The 15,832-nt window shown below is 42.4% G+C and overlaps 1 protein-coding gene across 1 annotated transcript in view; it reads left to right on the top strand.

Annotated features, from left to right (window-relative positions):
• nell2a (neural EGFL like 2a) overlaps window positions 1–15,295 on the top strand; it is a gene marked incomplete at both ends in the record, with an annotated part of 221,277 nt that extends 205,982 nt beyond the window's left edge. Inside the window, 2 exons of the mRNA XM_080737060.1 lie at window positions 9,693–9,917; window positions 15,254–15,295. Of these exons, the coding sequence (XP_080593186.1) occupies window positions 9,693–9,917; window positions 15,254–15,295 (267 nt within the window). The remainder of the gene's footprint in view (window positions 1–9,692; window positions 9,918–15,253) is intronic.
• Window positions 15,296–15,832: the final 537 nt, after the last annotated feature.

Genomic DNA, 15,832 nt, shown 5'->3' on the forward strand with positions numbered 1-15,832 from the left:
CTTGTAAATAATAATAATAATAATTGTACAATAAAGTGCAATATTTGCCTCTGAGGCAAACATTGTACTTTTTTACTCCAGTCCACTCCAGTTATTTGAAAACTTTAGTTACTAGTGACTTAACTCTTTGCAAGCCGCAGGGAGCCCCTTAAAAACAGGGGTACAGAGGTACTGCCGCTCAATCTTCTATTTATTTATAAACATGTTTTAAAAAAGCAATGCACCAAATGATAACAACACGCTCGGATCGCTCGGTGCAAGCCAGCAAAACGTGCATGAAGCACGTTTTGCGGCCGGGCAACTTACATTGATGCAGATGTAGGCTGATTTCCACCGTTCATTTGCGTGGAGCCAGACGGGGTAAACCGCGAGAAAAAACAGCGCCCGAAAGTACATTACGTCCTCGTTGCACGCACAGCGATCTAATCACATGTAATCCACTCATTCTGAAGCCTTGATTTCGTCTTTCGTCTGATCGGAAAAGACTCGGAGATGCGCTGGCCAAGCGGCTGCAGCCATAATAGAATGGCACGTAATGGCCGCCTGTGCATGCCAGTTGCTCAGTTGCAGATGACGTCATCACGTCTCTGACGCTTTAACCTTTGAGATGGTTTCTTAAAGAGACAGAGCACGACCGGCGACTGTTTTTTTATTTTTTATTTTTTTTTAATTATAATTAATTTCATTTTTAATGACCTAGTACGGGAAAAGACGGGCGGCTGATTGAGTGGACCGGACAAGTACGGGCAAGTACGGCCGGCTTGCAGGGGGCGCGGCGCGTGCACATGGGCGCGTGCACATGGGCGCGTGCACGCATCCACCTGGGTGACAGCAAACTGCTGGGCGAGCTCTGGTGCTTTGGCATGGGATCAACTTTGCCTCTGCGTCCTAAAATAAATATTGTCAATTTGGCTACAGTGTGTGCGTCCGCTTCTTTGTCTTTTAAAGACTTAATGGGATCAACTTTGACAAAAAAAAAGGAAAAAAAAAGAATGCACAGACCTGGTTGGTTGTTTAATTTGGACAAAATGTGCCCAAAATGTGGTCATATTTTCCCAAATATGGAGATGACTGACATCTGACATCATAGATGTTTGATGTCATAGACCTAATGAGACTGACACAATATGTCCATATATTGGAATTCCCAGATATGGGCTTAATATTGATGACACCTGGGATCTCCATATATGGGCATAAAAGGGACAAGGACGGAATTCATTTGCAAGTGTGACTTGCGTTGCGGTTGGTTGTTTAAGCTGGACAGAATCTGGCCATATTTTCCCAAATATGGATGAGCTGGGATGAGGTGTCACACACTGTGACGCACATGGACTTAATATTGATGACATCAGGGATCTCAATATATGGGCATAAAAGGGACAAGGACAGAATTCATTTGCAACATCATTGTGATGAGCTGGGATGATGTGATGTCAGAACTGGTCAGCTATATTGTTATGTCATTGTGATGTCAGAAGAGTGACAGAGTCAGAAGAGTGACAGACACAGTCAGAAGAGTGACAGACAGACTCAGAAGAGTGACAGACAGACTCAGAAGAGTGACAGACAGGAGCTGGAGGCATATAATTATGTTGACCGCTTGAGCCTTATTTTATACTTTGGCTATTTGATAACAGCCCATCACACACAAGTTTTGCATCGCATTGCAAGCTTGTAGATCTGCTATTTTCAAAAGATTTTAAAATGTGCATTTGAAATCGGACATTCTGCATAACGAGTACTCTCTAATTTTGGCACTTTAAGTACATTTTTGATAACAAAAATGTACTTTTACTCAAATACATTTTGAATTCCGTATTTTGACTTATAAAGTATTGATACTTTTACTTAAACACATGCAGGGTACTTTTTCTCGGGCATTAGCATATGAACAGGAGTTACTCTATGGTCTGAGGAGCAGAGAAATGCTGATTCGCACCGTCCTCCATTGTGAGGGGTGTCCTTAAGGGCAGACCCTGAAGGGTGCTACTTGGATTGTGTTACAGCATCCCATTATAAGGGGCCGGGTAGAAAAAAAAAAACACTGTGGCTGAGAGTTGGTTGGTGGCGGGAGCATGGCCGTGCAGAGAATGTTAGAGAGGCAGGGGCTGACATTTCTACAAGGGCACTTTTGGTGAAAATACCGGACATAGACGATGCCCTGAAGAAAAAGAAAATCGTCTATTTACGGTGCGTGATGCCTAATACATTTACACGAAAGCTTCATTCGTAACACTTAATGACTGACGTCTAGACTCTATATAATGTGTTCAATGAGGAACAAGCATTTGTACTAAAGCTTTTTATTTTATTTACTTTTGTTTGAATGAGTGTCTTGGTGTATTCATCTGTTCTGACAATGAAGCCCCCCCCCCTCCCCACACACACACACACACACACACACACATGACCTTTCATCGATATACATACTAATGTACATACTTCTACGTACTCCGTCGTGGGGCCAGACCTCCATTCAGAAACACCCCCACTTAGAAACATCCCCATTCAGAAATACCCCCACTGAGGTTAGGGTTAAGGTTAGGTTTAGGTGACACCTCCATTTAGAAAAATTTAAGTCAATCTTCTGAATGGCAATGTCGGTCGTACACGACCGTGTCCCAAGCTATTATCAGAGTGGGACACCGTCCTGCGACAGAGTATAAATCAGGCTATACTTGTCTCTCTGTCTGTCTCTCTCTCTCATACTCACACTTGCACCCACGCGTGCTGCGCAGCACACACTCCCTCATTTATTCCATGCTCTTTTTATACTCGTATGTCACACGTGCACACACAAAAAAAAACAACAAGACTACAGCTTGACGCGTGCCTCCCTCCCGTCTGGAGGGGGATACGTAATATCACTGGAAAATGATCTGGCTCAGCGTTTTCTCTGATGTTGTAATAAATTAGGCGGAGGACCTTGTCGCCCCTTCGGTGCCGTCGTGCGGCGTGTAAATATTTCAAGGAAGGAAAACACCTTGATTGGCACTCTTTGCCCGTCATACAGCCGGAGGGGAAGGGGATCCGACGCGGCCATATACTACTAGGTGTCTGTTTCATGTCGATGTTTCAAATGAGATTTGCAAATGAGAATGGGAATTTCAAAAACAATCAGTCACTCTCTCAGCCACTGTCTACGCACGTAGAGTCCACGCGGGAGGGTTGTATGTGGAGCTAGAATGTGATACATTTTCATGGAAATCAAGGCTGTGATATTCCAGAGAGCTAAAAAGTAGTTTTTTATATCTAGTTTTGCATTAAATTTTCACGGTCTCCGAATGCACTGTAATCCTTTTTTTCCATAGAAGGAATAAAGCTAAGGGAAGGTACCTACAGTATACCGTAGGCCCCTATGCATGCTATGCCCACATTAAAATCCAGTGATATTCACGCAAAGTTTTTCCTGGAAATTAGCTCGCGGCATAGCCGATTTCATACATTTATGCAAGCTGTGTATGCTGCAGGTTAAACCATGTTCCTTTACTTTATAATAGCGGGACATAAATTAAAATCAGACGACCTCCTAAGCCTGAGAGAATCGTTGCCGTTTTAGTTTCGCTGGCAATTGAACCCGAGATATAAAAAAAATGGCTGCAAATTCTGCAGGATAAAAGAGACCATATTGGTGATATGAGTGGGTCGTGCACATAGTTGAGAGAGTGAGGGACTCAGGTCTGCAAACCATGTTTGGCTCTTGGGTGAGTGCTTTGCCCTTCTCGCCCCCTGGTGGTGTAAAGTAACTAAGTACATTTACTCAAGTCAAGAGTGTGCGAGAGTGACACCACAGAGATCGTAATGGCCAAGATCTAGGACAAGCAAGGAATTCCCCCCAGCAAGCAGAGGCTGATCCATGCTGAAAAACAGCTGGAAGATGGCCGCACCCTTTCTGACCAAAACATCCAGGAAGAAGCCATGCACCCTCCAACTTGCACTGCAGGCCCTTGCCGATTTTCAGATTTTCCGATTAGATTTTCCGTGTATTCTCATTGTATTAGTACAGATCTCCATGTATAGCCTGGTTAACACTTGGGTGACTGAAAATAAAAAACTACCACTACGCCTGCATTTATCGTTCATTTTGACCGTTAGATTCTCTCCCTTTTGGCCCAGGAGCGCAACACTTCCTCCCCCTGCTGCCAGCGGGGGTTCTATTGTCTTCCGAATTTGAATTAGCATTTCAATTGACCTCTCAAATACTCTCGCTTTCAATGTTAAAGTTGTACCATGTAACTTTTTTTATAAAACAAATCTTAAAATTGTCCTAACTGTTAAATCGCTAAAGTTTTAGAACACCGACTCCGTTATTTTCAGCTTCTGAAGCCTTCTCTTTATATGTTTTCTATGATCCTGGCCGTGGACCGGATTTCGCGCCAAAATGACGTAATCTGCATCATCTGTATACGTTGTGTATACGTTGCCCAATCACATCGCCGATCATGCACACATGGTACACTACCGGCCAATCACAGCGCATCTTGAAGTGGGGTCGCCATATTTGTAGTCGCCCGTGTGTCTCTTTACTCAAAAGGTAATCTCGCCTACCAGGCAGGGTGAAGTAGTCCGTTTCTCCGGAATGCCTGAACGCACAGGAACCAGGGACCCCTCTAAAGATAGCTCTCGGCGTTGTGGAGGCAGACGCGGGGGTGTGAAGGTACGAAAAACGGGCGAAAGACGCGAACGCGACCGCGGTTTGCTATAGGGCTACTGACCACTAGTTGAGCATCTTACACAGTATAGCTTTAACTTCATGGTTTAGCAGGAAAAAAACAGGCTTGGGAAAATGACACTATATAAACGCTAAGGATTTTATTCCTGTTATTTGAATAGTTATAAAAGAGAATCCCCTGGATTAGACACGGGACAACGAACGCATGCTAGTTACTAGTTATTAATATTATTTTCATAAACATCATGATTAGAACCTACTACCATTTAAAGTTTGTAGCATGATCTTACTTTTAATGTCACTGGTTTAATTTCGTATCGCTTCGCAGCGCAGCCCAGCATCCGCGCCGAGGCCTTTGTATTATAGCAGATTGTTGAGTTTTGAAAGTCACTTTAACAAAGCAGACAGCACACCACCACCCCTTGGCGGTAGTGAGGAATTAGTATGGGCATGTATGGAGATCTGTGCTCATACACATAAAGTAACTGACGTCATGGACAGAACGGCCCATACAAGGAGATATGCACGTGAGATATGTGTGTGTTATGTTTGCACCGCTCACTTCGCACTGGTGCGATTTCTTTTTCTTTACTTTACTGGAGTATTTCCACATTTTTATTATTTATCTTTATCAAAGACAAATTTATACTTTTACTCCACTACAGTTTGTAGATTTTGATTATTATTACAAAACATACACTATAACCACTTCAGCCCTATATGCATTTTGGCGATTTGAAAATAGACAATCTACAAGCTCACAATGCGTCACATTGTGAGCTTGTAGATCTGATAGGGTTTTTTTATGCATCTTATACATTTGGAAACCTGTGAAATGGGACATTCTGCATAATGAGTACGGTACTTTCTACTTTTGGTAGGCTACATTTAAAGCTATACTGTGTAAGATTCTCAACTAGTGGTCAGTAGCCCTATAGCAAACCGCGGTCGCGTTCGCGTCTTTCGCCCGTTTTTCGTACCTTCACACCCCCGCGTCTGCCTCCACAACGCCGAGAGCTATCTTTGGAGGGGTCCCTGGTTCCTGTGCGTTCAGGCATTCCGGAGAAACGGACTACTTCACCCTGCCTGGTAGGCGAGATTACCTTTTGAGTAAAGAGACACACGGGCGACTACAAATATGGCGACCCCACTTCAAGATGCGCTGTGATTGGCCGGTAGTGTACCATGTGTGCATGATCGGCGATGTGATTGGGCAACGTATACACAACGTATACAGATGATGCAGATTACGTCAATTTTGCGCGAAATCCGGTCCACGGCCAGGATCATAGAAAACATATAAAGAGAAGGCTTCAGAAGCTGAAAATAACGGAGTGGGTGTTCTAAAACTTTAGCGATTTAACAGTTAGGACAATTTTAAGATTTGTTTTATAAAAAAAGTTACATGGTACAACTTTAAGTACATTTTGATACCAACACTTTCATAATTTTACCCTATAGGGAATTTTGAATTCCGGACTTTCGCTTGTAACAGAGAATTAGCAGTATTGATACTTTTACTTGAGCAAAAAAATCAGAGTTTTTTCACCACTGCTCCTGGGGTGAGTGCTTTGCTCCTCTTGCCACTGTATATTTTAAGGCTCTCTAGTTGAGAGCGCGTGCCGCTGTGGCTCTGCAAACTGTAACGGCATTCAAGGTTCATTTCACGTTCCTGTCACGCCACTGAAGCCCGTGCACCGTATCTTACTGCACCATTCCCCTCCAACCGCCTGCCACTTGCACACAGTTTGCCTGGTGGCCGTGTGTGTGTGTGTGTGTGTGTGTGTGTGTGTGTGTGTGTGTGTGTGTGTGTGTGTGTGTGTGTGTGTGTGTGTGTGTGTGTGTGTGTGTGTGTGTGTGTGTGTGTACGGTGTACAATTGCTTAAGCCTGAGCTATAGTTTTGAGAGGGTGTCGCGCACAGAAAAGTGCCGATCCCAGCGCACAACTAAATATAAATGAAGCGCTTTAAAGGTCGGGTCTTATAATTTAAATTGCCTTTAGAATGCATTATAAAGCACATATAAGTCTCCATATAACACTTTGTTAAATGTTTATAATTATTCTAGTTGTAAACATAGAACTATATACAGGGGTGAAAGTGGTTTGAAATTCTTGCCGGAACTGTCATAAATTGGCCGCGCGGCGAAGCTGCGCGGCCGAAAAAAATTGGGAGGCTCTAACCCCCCAAAACCCCTGAAATGCATAGAAAAATGCATTTTGGAACAGTAAAACACTACAGGTCCTACACCTGAATTAGGCAACACACTTACTGTAACATGAAACATGATTGAAATCCTAAATGAAATATCTATAATAAGCCTCTTCATATTGTTCATTGTTCCATACAGAAGGGTAAGCATATATATATTATTATTATATTTATTATATTATTACCCATATTATTATTAATATTATTATAACCAGTTATCTAAAGTAACTAAGTACATTTACTAAAGTAGTGTATTTAAGTACAGGTTTTAAGTATAGCCTAGCCTACTTTACTGGAGTATTTCCAATACTTTTAATTCTACTCCACTACACATGCAGAATAGAATCATTTTGGTCTATTCTGCATCTAGCTTAAGGCCGCATCCATGCAGGCACAGACAGACACAACGAGTCCTCCTAGAGATGGGATGTATGGCTCTTTGAAGTGAGCCGGATCTCTGGGATCCGTTCCTTTCAAAGAGCCGTTCAAAAGACGGCCACTGTTCATTAGAAAGGAACGGCTCCCTACTGTGAACTGAATCATATCGTTCATTTCAAAGAGCCGTTCAAAAGACTTGATTCGTTCGCGAACGTCCCACCTCTATTAGCTCCGTGCACTCCGTGTCAAACAAACACTGTAACGCAAACAGACTGGATCACACTGACCTTAGTGACCTACACAAACCCACGGGAATAATTTAGAAGCCCTTTATCAGAAAATATAACTAGTAACACTTGTTTTGCCTACTGTATGTTAATCTGACTTTGGTATAGGCTATTGTTTTCTTCCTGGACGTGTGTTTGTGGCAGGTTTAACATGGGATTTTGACAGCTGGCTTCTCCTCGTCTTAACGGAACTCCGTTCCGGCCCCAAATGTTTTAACGGAACGGGGGTTCCGGCCGTTCCGGCTCACTTTCACCACTGACTATATACCAGTAAGACACCTTATATTAGGGCGAAAGGACGGAATTCGCACAGCTCGGAAGTGTGATTCATCATAGATGTCTTATGTTATAGACCGCTCATGTCTCATGTGGTCTATAACATAAGACCACATGAAACTCACACAATATGTCCATATATGGGCATTCCAAGCTATGTGCTTAATATTGATGACATCAGGGATCTCCATACAGTATATGGGCACACAAGGGACAAGGACGGAATGTGATGTCACAACAATGTGATGTCACAACTGGTCAGAAGCTATAGACATTGAGGCGTTACTCACGGACAAGATACGGACAAGATGTGCCGGTTTTCATTGTAAACTGCGACCTACGGTTGCAATAACTATACAGTATAGCTATATAGTTATAATGTGCTGTACAATGTACCTTGCTGTAAGTTGTTAATGATAAACATAAGGCTTCATAATAGTAGTTATGAAGCCTTATATAAGTGCATTCTAACACATTACCAGTCCCTAACTGGGTCTGCTGCTGCCTTTGCAGAAATGTGAAATGTGTTTTTTTTGGCCATTCAAAAATAGCAGATCTACAAGCTCACAGCGTGTCACTTCGTACTGTGAGCTTGTACATCTGCTGTTTTTGAATATTTTTGAAAAACGTCAAAAGTGTTTGGAAAACTGAATCATTTTGAAAATGTTTTAAGACATCTTCTCTTCTGGTGGTCCCTGGCACAAAAAATTTTCAGAGGGGGGTCCGTGGCCAAATACATATCAATTTGGGGGTCCTTGACACCAAAATGTTTGAGAACCACGTATTGCTCTAAAGAAAGGGGAGCAAATGCTATCATCATTGAACACATTTTAAAAACAGGCCAACCACATTTCGGGCATAAATTGGCCTTCTTCAGGGCACGCAGAAAAGGGGACAAATTAGGCAGAAGGAAGTATAAACATAGTATGTGTAGGCTATGGGAATGCACACGCTGGAGTTTTAATTTCCCAAGGAGAAGCCCCAGCGGATGAAAGCGCATCAGCAGAAGTGGGTCAGGGCTTGCAGGCATATATATATATACAGTATAGTTGAGCCAGAGGATCTATAAAGTCGAAAGCCAAAATATATGACCTGTTTTTCTCTCCGGCCAATTGAAATCCAATATGGCCTCCTCTGCTGTGCGGTGTGCAGAGATTAATATGGGAACAACAATGAGAGAGGAGGGCCAGACCACAACAAGTCAATTTAGAAAGCAGCGGGATCGTTTACCAAAAAAAGAAAAGAAGAAAAAGCTTTTGTTGTTGTGTTGTGTTCTGCTGACTGTGCAGGAAGTTGCACGTCTCTCCCAGGTACCCTAATTTTTTATTTTTTTTTCTCTGTGAAGTCGTGATCAGGCAGCACATCTGGCATGCAAATGTACACGCCGTGAATATTTGCATACTGTAAGAGACCTGGTGAGGAACGGGAAACCAAACAGATTGTTATCTATCTATCTATCTATCTATCTATCTATCTATATATCTATCTATCTATCTATCTATAGTATCTACCTACCTTATCCATCTGTATGTCTACACAGTGTCTGTTGTGTCTATACAGTGTCTGTCTGTCTGTCTGTCTGTCTGTCTGTCTGTCTGTCTGTCTGTCTGTCTGTCTGTCTGCACAGTGTCTGTTGTGTCTATACAGTGTACAGTATGTCTGTCTGTCCGTCCGTCCAGCACATCCTCACCGCAAGGCGCCATATTTCACCGGCGGTCAGACAGTTGCTGATGTTGCTGGTGCCCTTTTCTTGTGTGGGACTATGGGAAATGTTTTTAATGCCGTCTTCAAGGTCGGCACTATTATACAATGATAAACTCTCTCTCTCTCTCTCTCTCTCTCTCCCTCCCTCCCTGGGCTCCCCAGCAGGGGCAGGTGGACTGCTGGCCTCTGTCCTGTCCCCCCGTGGACTGTGAGTTCACGGTGGTGCCGGAGGGCGAGTGCTGTGCCCGCTGCGTGGCCGACCCCTGCCAGGCCGACACCATCCGCAACGACATCACCAAGACCTGCACCGACGAGCACGGCATCCCGCGCTTCAGCGGAGCCTCCTGGGTCAAACACGGCACCGAGTGCACCCTCTGCCAGTGCAAGGTAAACCACCCACCCACCCAGCCAGACAGCACCGCCAACCAGGGGTGTGACATTTGCAGTGGTGCATTTTTTACTGATGATTTATGGCTATAAAACCTTGCAAAAACGTTTCTTTTTACATTACATTTTCCTCTGAATAGGACTCCTACAACACTATCTGAAAGGATGATTTCTTTTTTTTAATTATTCTTTTGAAAGTAGAATCTTCTTTTGCATCACGACTCATTGTAAGCTTGTAGATTGGCTTTTTGGCCGAAATGTATAAGGTTGAAATCGGTAATGAATGGTTTGTAATAATATTATAAACTAAAGTAACTAATAACTAAAGTTTTCAAATAATTTATAGTGGAGTTAAAGTTAGAAAAAGTACTGGAAATTAGAAATACTCTTGAGGGTCACCAAGGGTTTTGACAACACTGTTGTGACTAATACACCATAAGGAATTGTTTAGGGTTGCCAGATGGTACTGTACATGGAATATCTTTTCTATAGTGGGCATTGGACATTTTGTATTGAATACAGAGAGATGTCCTACAGGATATTTCTTATAAGGCAGTGGTTCTCAAAGTGGGATCCGTGGACCCCCGGGGGTCCTTGAGGGGGTTCCAGGGCTGGGTCCCCAGCTAAATGTGTTATTACAGCATCACGGTCATTTCAACCACTTTATCCACGAATTATGTTGGCTATTCAAAAAATGGCAGATCTATAAGTTCCCAGCCCGTCACTCAGCTATTTTTGAAGATTTTTGAACGTGTTCCGGAGGTCCCAGGTAAAACAAAACTTTTTCAGATGGGGGTCCGCGGCCACGAAAAAGTTTGAGAACTACCGTTAAAAAGGACTATAGGCTTCACATCCTGACTGCTTGGGGGGTGAGCGAGTTCTGATATGCCGACCGCATGGCGTGAACCAATCAAATAATAAACATATGAATAACTAATGAGAGGGAGCTGAAAGGAATGAAGCGGAGAGGAATGAAAAGGAATGAACGTGGCGCGCTCACACATGCAAACACACACGCACACATGCCAATACGCACGCATGCAGAAACATCAATGTACCGGTATGCACAGACTAGTCTACCTGAATTATGAATCTGCTCCAGTTCAAAACAACCACTGAAAAGGCGGCTTCGCTACTATACTGCTCCTGTTTGACTGTTTGAACCATGTTGAAGTATACATATTAATTAACGACTTGCATCATATACTGTTTGATGACTGCTGTTTGAACTGTGCCGAAATGGGCTGTAAATATGAGGCGAACGAGGGTCTCACTGTAACCGTAAACAAACAAAGAAATTGAAAGAACGCTAGGAACAAAGTGAGAGTGGAGCTAGAGAGGCTACTGTGCTGTCCATATATATATATCGTCGTTGTTGGGTGAAAACCTCGTATCTCCAAGTTTCAAATGTGTACGTTCTTTCGCAAAGTAAAGCCCTGCTTCATCGTACAAGGCCGTCGCACAAAAGTAGTGAAAACAGCAGATCTACAAGCTCGCGGTGCGAGTCGTTGTGTGCTTGTAGATCGGCTGTTTTCACTAGTTTACATATTTTTTTTATTATTAAAAATGCATAACGAACGGTTTTGGACATACAAGGTTTTCACCCGGCAACGACAATACATATACTGGATCAGGGGTCTTCAACGTTTTCAGGCCGGGGACCCCCAAACTGATGGGGAGATGGAGCAGGGACCCCCTACCACCTCGTAGGGTGGGGGGGTCGGGGCTACGACATATTTTTTATTTTAAACAAACTACAAGTTACAGCGAACAGGGTGGGCCGTACCACTACCATTTCTATACTTAACTAATTAACTGAGAACAAATGTAAATAATATCAACAATCTGTCAATTGCATAGTAATCATATATTCAAGCTATTCAAAATGGATAGAATCATGATTTATTTTTTAACATAAATGTGGAAAATGGCAAAAAAAAAAAAAAAAAAAACATTTTTTGAAACCTTTTTTTTTTTTTTTTTTTTTATCAAGCAATAATTTCGCGGACCCCCTGCAGTACCTCCGCGGACCCCCTAGGGGTCGCGGACCCCCTGTTGAAGACCCCTAACTGGATAGATAGATAGATAGATAGATAGATAGATAGATAGATAGATATACTGTAATGGAAGGAAGATAACCAGTGGAAGGAACAGTGCTTCTTGGATAATTGGGCAAAAGACTGTATAATTATAGTGCATGTATATTTGATGCATATCAAGTATGAAGGCACACAGAATAGTATCCAACCACTCAACGAGCAATGCCCATGTGGGCAAGATCAAATGGTCAACCCTGGACTGACAGAGCTTTGTTCATTTAATAGGCTGATGTTCACCATAATGAGAGGGATATTAATACTGGAAAAGAAGCATGCCTACAGTATGTGCTGCACTGAAAGTGCTATTACAGTATTTTCTGGACTATAAGGCGCACCTGACTATAAGGCGCACTGTCAATGAATGGTCTATTTTCAAACTGTTTTCATATATAAGGTGCACCTGACTATAAGGCGCACATAATGGACGCTACCGTTGCGTTATGCATCAAACAGATGGAGCTGTGCTAAAGGGAATGTCAATGTCAATGAATGATCCATATATAAGGTGCACTGGACTATAAGGCGCACTGTAGTTTTTTGAGAAAATTAAAGGCTTTTAAGTGCGCCTTATAGTCCGGAAAATACGGTACTCTAATCATCGCTGTCAGGCTAGTATTAGTATTGTATTGTATTGTCCTACTTCCATGAAATTTCTGAGGCAAATATTGTACTTTTACTCCACTATAATTATTTGAAAACCTTAGTTACTTGTTACGTTATAGATTTAGATTAGATATAGATTTATTACTAAAGTAAACATACGTTAACCACTTCAGCCTTGTATACATTTACACCATTTGAAAATCGTCTCCACAGGGATCTCCATATATGGGCATAAAAGGGATTGTACGGTATGTGGCCGATGTGACTGTTCTGATACTAAACTGCGACCTACGGTCGCAAATACAACAACAACAACAACAAACTAAAAATGTAAATATGGTGATACAAGGTTTATTCCCAACAGCAAAACGTTCCGTATTCTCAGTAGACTATCATCATGGCCTTGCATCAGCTGGTGGCAAAAAAAAAAAAAAAAAAAAAAAAAACTGTGCCCTCTGCGTTTCTAAATGTCAAACTGCAATTGGTATGCAGCTGTGTGAAATGTTACAGTACAATGAGAAGCCCTGAGAGGTGCTGGTTGGCTCAGGGTCAAGGTCTGGATGACATTTACTCTCAGGGTTGTCGCACCAAATTCTGGGTACAAGGATTCACTGCGGGCCCCCCATGAATGTATTTCATTAGACTGGGAACGCATTATTTTGCGCTTTAACTATTGAAAAATAGAAGATATACAATCTCACAGCGCGGCACCGAGTCATTCTCAAACCTTTTCATGCGAAGGACCCCCAAAATTACATGTATTTGGCCGCGGACCCTCATCGTAACATGTTCTTCCAGCCCCCCCCCCCCAGAAGCAACATTTGAGTTACAAATGTTCGCTTAAAAAATACATATATTCAAAGATTTGCACACATTTTCACGACTTTTTAAAAATAGCAGATCTACAAGCTTATAGATCTGCTATTTTTCAATAGCTAAATAATTAAGGCCCCACCACCTTGGGCCCTAGTAACTCAGTCCCACTTTCCCCCCCCCTTGTGACGCCCCTGTTTACTCTTTCCTTTTTCAACTTTTCTTTGGCACCATGTTTTGCCCAGTGATTGATATTTGTGAAATGGAAGGAAGGAACTACTGTGTCCCCTGGCCTGGCATTGCCAGACTGATACACTTTTGAGTTATTTGTACTTCACTTGAGTAATTCCAATTTCCAATACTTTTACTTCTACTCCACTACATCTCAGATCCAAATATTGTACTTTTACTCCACTACATTTATTTCAACACTTTAGTTACTAGTTACTTTGCAGATTTTTATTATTATTACAAAACATACATTAACCACTTCAGACGTATACATTTTGGCCATTTGAAAATAGCCGATCTACAAGCTCACAATGTGTCGCGATGCGACACATTGTGAGCTTGTAGATCTGCTATTTTCAAAAGATTTTTATACATTTGAAATGGGACACTCTGCTCAATAAGTAGTTTTACTTTTGGTTCTTTTAGCACATTTTGATACCAATACTTTTGTACTTTTACTCAAGTAAAAGTTGAATACCGGACTTCTACTTGTAACAGAGTACATCTACATTGAAATCAATATTCAATCAATCAATCCCACGTGATCAGGGTAGGTATCACTCTCCCCAGCCCATCTCATTCACAATGGATCAGAGATGTCCTATATTTTATGAGGCTCAATGTCTACGAGGTTGGATTGATACATTTTATAAATCTTGGCAGTCCTTTCTCGTGTACGTTGAGGTACCGCTGGGAATACTCGAAGACACTTAGCAGAGTAGCAGAGTATTTTAATGTATTAATTGTTCTAGTTTCTTTTTGTGTTTTTTGTTACCGTGCTCTTGAACCCTTCTTCTTCTTGTTTGTTCTACTTGTTATTTTTGTTTATTGTCTTTTGTCTATTGTCTGTTTGGGGGAGGAGGGAGGTTGTCTGTGTTGGTACAGTTTGTCCTTAACTCTTTGCCGTCCGAAATAGAATGGTTGTTGGTAGATTAGCCGTGAAATTTCTATTATTATATTATGATCTGAACCGCATTCATTTTACCAGACATCCAGCGCTATATCACGTGGTCTTCATCCCCCATTACCATACCGCGATCCCCCGTTGTATACTCACCCCAGTTCCCAGTGAAAAACTCAATCTGCATTGGCTTAGAGTGGGAGATTCGGCTGACGCATCATGTCCCCGTGCGTTTCGCGTGCGCGATCCGTTCACGTAAATGTCCCCTCAAATAATCCATGTGTGACTCAAGAGTAGAACTGAAAAGTTTCGCTAGCATAGCCCCCAGCACGGCTGCAGTAGAAGCACTCGTGTACAGACAGTAACCGAATGGGGGAAGGTGCCTTGGAGAAGGAAAGGGCCATGACATCACTTCTGCTTCATGTCAGACCAGCCATGAGCTATCGATGCACGAGTGGTGACTAGGGAAGGTTAAGACGATCGCCGATTTTCGGATGAAAATCATTTATTTCGGTAAATACGGGAAAGTACGGGAAAAGACGAGCGGCTGAGACCCCCCCCCCTAGGAAGTCCGATATAGTACGGTTTTAATATTAAGGGGCTCCCCGTGGCTTGGAAAGTGTTAACATGCTGAAAAAGGATAAATGAAGTTGTCCTCTCTTTCTCTCCTGTTTTTTTGTTTCTTTCAGAACGGACACATCTGTTGCTCGGTGGACCCCATGTGCCTTTAGTCGTGGCAGACCTGAAGCGACCTGTACAGCATCCTCCATGTAAAAAAGAAGAAGAAGAAGAATAGAAAATGAACCCCCCATAATGTCTCTTCACTCTCCTCCTTCCTCACAGGCCTGAGTCAAACAGCATGTCGGGTGGAAACCTTGTTTGTCCAAAAATAAAACAAAAATACCTTTTTTATGATTATAAAAAAAAAAAGTAAAAATAGCAGATCTACATGAGCTTGTAGATCGCTACTCTTGTGCTACAGTCTTGTATGATGGAGTAAGATGTTGATTTACAAAAAAAACATAAGAATTTGAAACACAGAGATACAAGGTTTCTGCCCGATGACGACGATTTGCAAATCCTTATTTCAGCGTTTGTTTGAAACAGCTTAGAGTCAGCGGTTCTCAACCCTTTTTTTCTGTCTTGAAAAGCGTTCACGGCCCACCCATCTGACCACTTAACACACGGGGCAGCCGGAGCGTGCATTTTCAGAGCATGCTTATTTTAGCGATCAATCCGATCGATGTTGTTCCAGGCCTTGATCAATG

The sequence above is a fragment of the Nannobrachium achirus genome, assembly GCF_963921795.1.
Source record: "Nannobrachium achirus genome assembly, chromosome: 11".
Taxonomy (NCBI): Eukaryota; Metazoa; Chordata; class Actinopteri; order Myctophiformes; family Myctophidae; genus Nannobrachium; species Nannobrachium achirus.